General features: G+C 48.6%; 1 protein-coding gene across 2 annotated transcripts in view; it reads right to left on the reverse strand.

Moving 5' to 3' along the window:
* Positions 1-220: 220 nt before the first annotated feature.
* LOC120226072 (nuclear RNA export factor 2-like) overlaps positions 221-10,422 on the reverse strand; it is a 12,624-nt gene continuing 2,422 nt past the window's right edge. Inside the window, exons 2-21 of one of the 2 annotated variants that reach the window (XM_039224262.1) lie at positions 9,129-9,312; positions 8,742-8,895; positions 8,368-8,451; positions 8,145-8,249; positions 7,948-8,028; positions 7,758-7,827; positions 7,522-7,610; positions 7,292-7,399; positions 7,005-7,114; positions 5,277-5,313; positions 4,790-4,858; positions 4,649-4,704; positions 4,401-4,508; positions 4,222-4,280; positions 3,996-4,111; positions 3,861-3,903; positions 3,213-3,285; positions 2,475-2,657; positions 615-675; positions 221-475 (exon numbers count right to left, since the gene is read on the reverse strand). In XM_039224262.1, coding sequence (XP_039080193.1) covers positions 431-475; positions 615-675; positions 2,475-2,657; positions 3,213-3,285; positions 3,861-3,903; positions 3,996-4,111; positions 4,222-4,280; positions 4,401-4,508; positions 4,649-4,704; positions 4,790-4,858; positions 5,277-5,313; positions 7,005-7,114; positions 7,292-7,399; positions 7,522-7,610; positions 7,758-7,827; positions 7,948-8,028; positions 8,145-8,249; positions 8,368-8,451; positions 8,742-8,895; positions 9,129-9,312 — 1,835 coding nt within the window. In that variant the 3' untranslated portion in view covers positions 221-430. Of the gene's footprint in view, positions 476-614; positions 676-2,474; positions 2,658-3,212; positions 3,286-3,860; positions 3,904-3,995; positions 4,112-4,221; positions 4,281-4,400; positions 4,509-4,648; positions 4,705-4,789; positions 4,859-5,276; positions 5,314-7,004; positions 7,115-7,291; positions 7,400-7,521; positions 7,611-7,757; positions 7,828-7,947; positions 8,029-8,144; positions 8,250-8,367; positions 8,452-8,741; positions 8,896-9,128; positions 9,313-10,422 lie in introns of those variants that run through there. The other variant, XM_039224263.1, reaches the window with a different exon arrangement.

Here is a 10,422-nt window from a genome sequence, read left to right on the forward strand (position 1 = left end):
GCATCTGACTGAGCCACACTGTTTCCAAAGGCCAATCCCTGAAAGCAGTGTGTGTCCCTTCTCATCAGAATTTATTGACACAGTACCTATGAAGTCAAGCCTGGTGTACCTAAAAGGGACTGCCAGTGTGAATAATGTGGAGGAGAGGGCAGGGCCTTTCAGTCCTGGACCCATTGCCTCATGGTCAGGGCAGGGGAAGAGCGATCCAGGACACACATCATACAACGTGCAGCACCACTCTTTATTATGAAGATAAACAGCAATCATGAGTGGGGGAAATACACGGAACTACTTCAGGTGGTTATGTTACCTGGCCTGCTAGCCAAAGGTAACTTTGGCTTCTTGGTCAACCAGGCCTCCATCCAGTCATGGGCATGGCATTAGGCTGGAGAAAAGAGAACGAAGATGATGTGGATATCCAAGGCTTCTTCTAGGGGATTTGTTTGAAGGCCTCCTCTGGGATCTTGCCCTCGTTCTAAAGGGAAGGAGTTGGGATGTTAGAGGAGCCAGATCCCAGAGTCTCATGCCCAGGCCACCCAGCCTCCACCTTCTTGGCTTTCCTGAAGGCCCAGAAACACCCACCTGTAACCCACTTAATGGATCCCAGACCTCACCTTGAGCATAGTGAAGACCTGACCAGCTCTGGTGTAGTTCCACTCGTTGTCCTGAAGGCACCTGGAGTGGCAGAACAGATGACCTCCATTAGTATCACAGTACAGAGGCGCTGACCATGTGATGGAAGTCTAGGCCACCTTTTTGCTGGGATGCACACACCACCAGTGTGAGCACTATGTGTAATGATGAAGAACGACCTAGTGAAAATGTGTATCACATTTGACACAAAATGTCATGCCCATTAGACTTCAAAACAGAAAATTGGAGTTCTCCAAAAGAGCACGGGAGCTTAATATATATTGATAAAGAAAAACATTCAAGAAGATAAATGGAAATTTTTAAAGTTTCCAATCATTTTATTGAGATATAATGCACATACCATTTTATTATTTTTTTTTATGCACATACCATTTTAAGGTGTGAAGCTCAGTGTTTTCTTAGCATATCCACAAGATTGCTCAACCATCACCACTGTCTAATTCCCAAATAATTTTATCACCTCAAAAAGAAACTCCTTAGATATTAGACATGACTCCCTATTCCTCCCCTTTCCCCAGGCCCTGGAAACCGCCAATCTGCTTTTGGTCCCCGTGGATTTGCCTATGCTGGACATTTCATATAGATGGAATCATACACTCTGTGACCTTTTGAGGCTGGCTCCTTTCACTTAGCGTAATGTTTTCGAGGTTCAACCATGTCGTGGCATATATCAGAACTGTATTCTTTTTATGACGGAACAATATTCTACCACATGGACACACCAGATTTGTTTGTCCATTCATCAGCCAAAGGACATTTGGGTTGTTTCCACTTTTTGACTATTATGAATAATGTTGCTATGAACATTCCTGTACAAGTTTTAGAGTGAACATATGTTTTCACTTCTCCTGGTAGATACTTAGAGGTGGAATTACTGGGTCATACGGTAACTCCATGTGGATATCCAGTTGTCACAGTACCATTTGCTGAAAAGACTATTTTTCTTTCTACCAGATTTTTTTTTCAGCACTCTCGTTTCACAATCAATTGGCCATATATGTGAGGGTTTGTTTGTGGACTCTCAATTCTACTCCATTGATTCATGTACTGTCCATCTGCCAGCACCACATAGTCTTGATTACTAGAGCTTTGTAGCAAGTTTTGAAATTGGCAAGTGTGAATCCTCTAACTGTGTTCTTCTCTTTCAAGATTGTTTTGGTGTACTTGCATATGAAGTTTAGGATAACCTCGTCAATTTTTGCAAAGAAGGATTTTGACAGGGATTGTGTTGAATCTGTAGATTTCTCTAGCTATTAATGCCATCTTAACAATATTAAAATATATAGCAATCTTCCAACCCATGGAAACGGGGTGTCTCTCCAATTCTTTAACTTTTTCAACAATGCTTTAGAGATTTCAGAGTATAAGATTTGTGCTTCTTCTGTTACAGTTGTTTCCAAGTATTTTACTACTTTGATGCTATTGTGAACAGACTTGTTTTCTTAATTTCATTTTTGGACTCCTCATTGCAAATACATAGAAATACAAATGAGTTTTGTATATTGGACTTTTATCCTGCAACACTGCTGAGTAGTTCTAGTAATTTTTTGGGGTGGATTCTTTCGGGTATTCCGTATATAAGACAATGTCATTGAGCATTATACTGCTTTTTAAACTCTTCACATGTATAATAGTATGATACCTCTTCCATGGGCCCACTTTTTTTTTTCTTTCTCCTTTCTTTCTTTCTTTCTTTCTTTCTTTATTTTTTTGGAAAAAAATATTTTTCCAAATTTCCTGTGAGTTTCTTTGATTCACTAGACCCCTCCCCCAGGTCGCTGTCCAGCCCACCCTTATTCCCATGCACACCCAACACTCACTTCTGAGACCACTCGAGTTTCATCCCAGACTGAGTGGAGAAAGACTGCACCATTTCCTGCTGCTCCTGGGAGAGGATGGACATGGAGCTGGAGATGGGTGTAGGCACTTGGATGGAGAATGCATTCTGAGTCTCACTGGGGGTGGCATCTCTCACAAACAGCTCATCATTCACGATGCATATACTGGAGGGAAAATGGGCTTTCGGGCAACTGGGTGGATGTACAACTCCACATCCCTAACAACGATCCCACCCCCCACTGCCACTCAGCAACCCGGTACCTTCCACATCCCTACTGTGCCTGTCCTCCGGATTCCTTGGCTGGTACCTCTACCCAACCCACAGAGACCACCTTTGCAGAGACTGTCTACCAGCCTCACTAGATCTGTACTTACCCTGCAGCCCAGGGATGAGTTTACACTCACATTTATCCCTTACAGTAGCCCAAGGGGGTGGACAGCCTAATCCCCATTTTCCAAGGAAGACAATGAGTCAGAGAAGTCATGTGACTTAACCAAGGTCATACACACCTAGCGAATGTGGGGGTCAGGAAGAGAACCCAGTGCTCTGACTCCAGAGCCCATGCTCTTAACCATCAGACTAGACTGTTCCTTGGATCTACCTGTTGGCTTTCCACAATACTGAGAAAACCAAGATGTCTACACCACCACACTCCCACACTCCCACACCTCTGGGGCTGGGCTGGGATGGGCATTCCCACCTACAACACAGCACTCACCTGGAATTGCTGGCAGGTGTAACAATGAAGGTCCGGGTGAAGGCACGAACAGAACCCTGAGATCTTCCTTCCACTTCAACAACAAACAGCAATACCCCTCTTAGAGTCGCACATGTTTCACATGCCCACACAGTTTTCCCCAGTCAGGGTCTGACTTGATACTCATGCTGAGGGGGACAATTGTTCATTGGGAGCCTTGGTGTCTGGTATGGAGATGGCAACAGTAGGAGCAATCTGCTTCCAGTGATAGGGCCCCTACTATGTGACAGGTGCTGTGGCAACCACTTCACAAGTTCACTTGATTCATTTCTTGCAGCTGCCCAAGAGGTGGGTATTATTAGCCCCATTTTGCAAACAAGGAAACTTAGAGGTTAAGTAACCACCCTAAGTAGTTCTCAGAGTAAGAATCTGGGATGACAGCTATCAAACTCCACAGACTGAGTCGCTAGTGCCAAAGTTGTGTGGGGCAGACAGGCATAGACCCAGCTCAGACCAGGATGGCTTGGGGGCAGAGTGGAGGTGGGAGAACACCGCAGGAATAGGAAGGGAAGGAAAGGGATCAGGGAAGGTGAGAGAGTTATCAGAGGGAGCCCAGCCATGGGGGAGGGAGCAGTGGGGCATCTGAAAAGGGGCTCTACACACACTCACCTTCTTTGAAAACACCATTGACAGAGAAGCAGAGCATCATCTCCTAAAAGGGAAGAGCCCAGCTGCTAAGTCACCTAAACTTGCTACCCACCAGTGGCTTTCTAGGGCTGCCCTTGGGAGGAAGCAGGGGCTCACCGTCTGGAACCACATGTCCACCACAAAGGAGCTGAGGTCATGCTGAGTTTTGGGAAGCACACCAAGGGCGCACACGATGTCACGTTTTGTGTGCTTCAGCAGCTGAACCCACAGGTCTATGGGGTGAGGAGAAGCAAGCGAAGGTCAGGGGTTGCCACACCCTGGGCCCTATAATTACTCCTTCACATCCCCTTTCCCTGCCTAATCTTCCCCATCACACACGCACAGGGGTCCTTGAGCTTCTTCATATTCCTGCTTTCCTTGGAGTACTCACACAAGCTGCTTCTAGGAGAGAAAGAGGGACGGGAGGTGATGGTCTGGCCAGTGTGAGTGTTTCTAGGAGCTGCCCTGTGTCCGCTGGGTGTCCGCATGGCCCAGAAGCAGAATCTGAGCTTTGCTACTCACGGGGCTAGGTCCTCGGGGTTGAAGGGAATGGTCAGGGAGAAGCAGGCCTCATGATGGTAAGCACCGAGAAGACCCTGGCGGTCTCCAGAGTCGTAGGTCAAGTAGTACCTGTGGGGGAGTAATAAGGACAGTCTGTCTCTGTGGTATGGACCCCAAATGAGATATTGAACACCCAGTCAGCAGTCCTCAGCTTGGGTGGCCTCACCTATCCTAGGCCTCCCCTCCCTTAGATTCCCAGGTGTGCTTACTCCTGCAGGAATTGCAAGACTAGACTCTTCAGTGTCTCAGATCCTTTGTAGCTTTCCTGGAATCAAAAGACTTTTGAGACTTTGTGGCTGATAAAGCCTCCCTTGCAATACTCCAGATGCCATTTGATCATTTTCCTTCACCTTGCAGGGCTTTATTAAGTAGGGTGTGTCAATATCAACGGTAACTGGTGGGGATAACTCCTGTCCATCCTGAAGAAGGGAAGAGGAAGTCAGCAATGGAGTCCAGGGGGTGGCCCTGGATGATCAGGTTTGAGAAGATGAGCCCAAGAGAGGGTGAGGGTCAGAGGTCAGCTATGAAGGGGCATTGGAAATTACAGACAAGATTACAGTGGGTGTCTTCGTCATGAGGTCCTGGAAGTCTCTATTATTATATGCAACGTGTGTGTGTGTGTGTGTGTGTGTGTGTGTGTGTGTTGCGCGCACGCGTGTGCGCACACACGGACATTTTTCGAGAGACTATACTCCTGTCTTTTATAGGAGTCCTGGTCTCCTAAAGCGGGTAAGGGTCTGGCACAAATATGCAATCTAGGCAAGACCCAAAGGGCTTGAGGGCAGGTGTGGAGATGATCAATGTTAGTAAAAGACAGTGATGAATGCAGGCACTTACCAGACGTAACAACTTAGGAAAACAATCCTTGATGGCACTGTCCAAAACCCAAAATAGAAAGAGGTTACTGATAGGTCAAGGCTGCAAAGCCTCCCTCCTTCCCTTCTCCCCTATCTCCCCTCCCTCTCTTTTCCACTAGGTAGCTCCCACCTGGACTACCCTCACTCCCTTCTTCAGTGACCCAAGAAGCAACATTTAGAGTCCAGAGTCCAGGGCTGCCTTCCCCTCCCTGCCTCCCTTCCTTCCTCCAGGTCCCTACTGAAGGCTCCAGAGAAAATAGGGGATGGGGTGGGAGCCCAGGGCTCTGCTACCTCACTAGGGGCCCAGAATTCTGCAGGACCGTGACACCTCCGGGGATGGCCCGAGATGCTGAGGCAGGGAGGTGAGTGAGGCAAGACCCAGGTGGCAGGGAGGGAGGGGGGGGATGAAGACAGAAGAGAGGGCGAAGGTAGGAAGGGAGGGGAGAGAGAGACAAAGGGGAGTAGAGACAAAGGAGGAAGAGAGAGCAAAGCAAAGGGAAAGGGGGGAAAAAAAAGCTCTACTATGGTGGTGGGGGCCAGGGAGGAAGAGAGAAGAAGGGGGGAATGGCTCCCTGGCTGCAGCCTTTTCCTTCATCTGCCCTGGCTGGCCCTGGCAGCTGAGGTAGGAATGGAAAACACGCAGGTGTTGGGCTGGGGGCCCACTGGAATGTGGTTGAAACTTTGTCACCTGTGTGAACTTAGCCTGAGCTGGGCATGGGGAATGACACAGCCACAGGGGCAGGAGACCTTCCCCAGAAGGTCTAGAGGGTCAAGCCCCAAGTCAGCATGGGGCTGAGGGCCCGTGGCCCCCTCTTATGATCACCACCTTCCCTCTTGATGGCCCCTGTGCACCTGTGCCTGTCTCAGTCAGTTCCTAGCCTGAGGAATCATACCTGTGCTGGGTTACCCAGGGCTCTGAAGGAGCAGTCAGGATGATGTGACATGTGGGGGTGGGGTGGGGAGGAGGCAGTGCCTCTGAAAGTCCTGTCCTTCTGTCTCCTCAAGCACCTCAGCCCTCTGCCTTCCATTCTTGTCTCCTCAAGCACCTCAGCCCTCTGCCTCCCACTCCTGCATCCGGAAACCCCCTGCTCACTGGAAGTCTCTAGCCCCTTGACTCAGGGAACTTCGGTTTCTCCCAAGGAGGGCCAAGTTCCTGGCATTGGGTCAGAGGAATGGATTTCATCATGGCAGTCATTCAGAGCCTCGGCCCTCAGCATGGGGCAGGAAAACCACCATGGCAGCCTGAGACTCGAGGGGGAACCATTCTGGAGCAAGGGAAGGAGGTCCCCTCTCAGAAAAAGGGAGGGAAGTGCCATCTCAGCAGGGAGTAGGAAGGCCTGTCTCAGCCTGATGCCCTGGGCTGGAGGACCCTTCTCAGTCCAGGACACCAGTATCTGGCTCAACGTTCATCACTCCTGGTCCTGGTGAAGAGGAGGAGCCCTGCTTCCTGAAGCAAACTCTTGGAGGGCATGCTAAAGGACACTGAATGCAGAGAGGTGGAAACAGACCCCAGACCAGGAGAACAGGTGAGCGGGTCAGAGGAAGGAAATTCCTTACAGGTGAGGGACACAGAGAGAGGAGAAGGTGGAGCCTATGGTCCTTCCAGAGGACCAGGGTTGCAGCTTTCTGCATACATGCATTCTCAGGGACAGTTCAGGCTCCCAGGGGGCAAAGGTCCCCATGAAGGGTGAGAGGGGTTCGCACTGACCTTATGTAGGTGGACTGGTCTGGGAAGGTGTCGCACAATGGGTTCCCTTCTAGCCAAAGCTCTTCAAGATTCAGCCCTTTTATCTTGTTTAACTCCCACACCAAGTTCAGCTGAGAAATATGGGGAGGAAGCTGTAAAGGAGTCCCAGGGAAAGAGAGACACACGGGTCCCTGCACCCCCAGCCCCCACCTTTCCACACAGGTACCTTCTCCTGCCTCCTGTCATCACTATCATGAGCACTACCACCCACCGTCAACCCCAACTTTGATCTGACTCCCTCGTCCCACCTCGTTGTTGGAGAGGTTCAGGATCTTGACTGTGGGTACCATCTGTATAATGTCAGACAGGCCATCCAGCCCATACAGTTTGTTGTTGCTCAAGTTCAAGGACAACAGCTTTTGGTGAAGAAGAGTTAGAGCGACAGTTACTATCTAGGGCCTCAGAGACATCTGTCCTCCACCCCATGAGTTCCTTCCACCCCCTACTATTAATAACAGCACTGGGACTAAGGCCTTACCTCACGGAAATTCTCTTCAATGATCTGCAGGGTGGCAGCCATGCAGTTTCTTCGATTCAGGATTATATCAATATCATGGTCCACCAAGTCTTCAGGAAGCCAAGAGGAGGCAATCAGAAGGCTGAGAGGGGTCTAGGGCTAGCACCAACCCCTCCCCACATATCCATCCCTCAGTCTCCCTCCCAGGCAGATCCCTGTGCCCTCACCTGCCCTAGCATTACTGCTATCAACTGTACCTGGGTCAAAGCGGAGCCTCTGGAGGTCAAGAGCTTGCTGGAAGACATCATAGCGTTTGTTCATGGTCAGCTGCAGAGAGAGATGGAGAAAGCCACTGTGAGGCTCCGGTGGCGATAGGGAAGTCGGGGGCTGGGGGAAGAAGAGATGGGCCTGGGTGTGAGCACACAATGGGCCTTGAGTCTGCATTACCTTTAGCTGCTCCATTTCTTCTGGCTCCAACTTATACCGCACAGAGTACGGTACATTAGAGGGATTGACAAAGATCGATATCTGCAAGAAGGTGCAGAGGGGTAAGCACCAAGAACTCTACTTTCAAAGAAGACCACCAGCCCCTGGCCTCTCCTCCCACCCTGGGACTAGGTACAGGTAATGCCCTCAGCACATACCTTTTGGTTCTCCTCATCACAGATCTTGTAGCTGACATCTTTCAACGCAGAGGCAATGCCAGCATCCTGGACAAAGAACCGAGCCTGGTTTTTCACGTAGTGAAACTACAGGAGAGGGAGGCAGCAATAATTTTGAAGTATAGAGTCTTTCTGCTCAGTGGGCTACCCCCCAGTCCCCCAACTTCTCTGTGTCCACTCATCTGGCTTCACCATCCTCTCTTACATCCACTGGAGTGAAGGGGACACTGCAATGGTTCTGGATTGAATTCACTAGCCATGTCTTGTCATACTTTCCCCCACAGGGAATCTAAAGGTGAAAAGAAGGGATGAGAGTGAGGAGAGACAACATGGAATTAAAGCTGGAAAACAGACCCAACAGTGTTTTTTCCAACCCTCTACTGAGCCGTACAGGGCTTCTAAAGAAGGAACCACTAGCATTATTTCTTACTTTTGTGCGAAATATGGATTTCCTAAACCCTCTTTCTCTCCATTGGAAAGCTCTCCTCCAAGTAATCAATGTAAGGTTGTTTAATGTGGTCTTCCTTTTATAGGGTTCCAGGATATTCTATCTAATGCAGATCTCGCCAAGACACTCACGGTGATCTTGAACCAGCTCCCTGGGGTTCCATCTTGTGTGTTCTTCCCCATTTCTCTCTTCAGAGGTTCTCTATCTTTCCAGACAGTAATATGGATATGGCCTTCATTATTCCATTTTGCTCTCCTCTTGTTGCGTCGGGTGCTATAGGGAATGCTGCAGAGGGAAAGTGGAGAGGAGGAGGGTGGCCATAAATGCTAAGAAAGTCTTCTTCTATACACCCTCACCTCTCTATCACCAGGACTACAAGTAGGATTGTTCAACCATTATTCCACTTCTAGCGTTCTTCAGTTTTCCAGTGAGAGAAGAAAAAGAAGACCAAAGGGGAGTGAAAGAGCTGCATAGTCCCAGGGGCTGCTGCATGCTAACCAGGTTGCCTGATCACTTACTGTCTTACTTGGGTGTACTCCTGGATATCCCTCATCATCACATTTCCATCATCCTCCTGGAGGTGTGAAAGCTGAGGCTCATATCCATCACGTTCATAATGAGGGCTCCTCTTGCCAAAATTACCTAGGAAAGAACTCCAAACCCTCTTTCTTCCTTGATGTGAACTACCACCATCATTGGGTTCTCAAAAGGGGAACAAAAATACAAGTTTGAAGACACATCAGTGGTTCACATACCATGTACCACGTCTTAGACTAACACCATGGTAGGGCAAGGAAAATGTCAACCTGCCCTAATGGTCCAATCCCACAAAACCCAGAAAGGAAATTCCTCTGATTGTCCAGATAGGGGAGCCTTATTTGACAAATGGCACTATCAGGAGAGGAGTCTTGGGGAAGGAGGAGGAGGAGGTGACCGAGGAGGAGCAGGGGAAGAGGAAGCTGTATTGAGCCTTTTAAAGAATGAAGTAGGATTTATTACAAGACAAACAAACAAACAAAAAACCCAAAACAACAACAACAACAACAACAACAACAAAACACACACAGAGATGTGTGCATCCATGGGTTAGATTGGAAACCAGCCATACACCAGGAAGGCATCTGAACTGTGCCTTCTTTCAGGTTTAACAACCACACCAATACCAGAGAGGCAATCTCTCTCATGCTTCCCAAATATAATCAATCAGCCACCAAACTGATCCCACTAACACTCAGAAAGCTGTATTTCCTTTGCTGGTGTAGTACAAGCTTTAATGTCAGGTGGGACTGATGTAACAGCTTCCTGAGTTGTCCCTCTCCCTCCAGCCTTGCTGTCAACAATACTCAGTTTGAAATATCCAGAGTGACATCAGGGAAATACAAATCAAAACCACACTGAGATACCACCTCACGCCAGTCAGAGTGGCTAAAATGAGCAAATCAGAGAACTCTAGATGCTGGCGAGGATGTGGAGAAACGGGCACCCTCCTACCCTGTTGGTGGGAATGTAAACTGGTACAGCCCCTCTGGAAAACAGTGTGGACGTTCCTCAGGAAACTAACAATAGAACTCCCCTATGACCCAGCAATAGCACTGCTAGGAATTTACCCAAGGGATACAGAAATGCTGAGGCATAGGAGCACATGCACCCCAATGTTCATAGCAGCACTCTCCACAATAGCTAAAACATGGAAAGAGCCTAAGTGTCCATCAACAGATGAATGGATCAAGAAGATGTGGTTTATCTATACCATGGAATACTACATGGCAATGAGAAACAATGAAATCTGGCCATGTGTAGCAACATGGATGG

This window comes from Hyaena hyaena, unplaced genomic scaffold (assembly GCF_003009895.1).
Source record: "Hyaena hyaena isolate Hyena2069 unplaced genomic scaffold, ASM300989v1 scaffold_1578, whole genome shotgun sequence".
Lineage (NCBI taxonomy): Eukaryota > Metazoa > Chordata > Mammalia > Carnivora > Hyaenidae > Hyaena > Hyaena hyaena.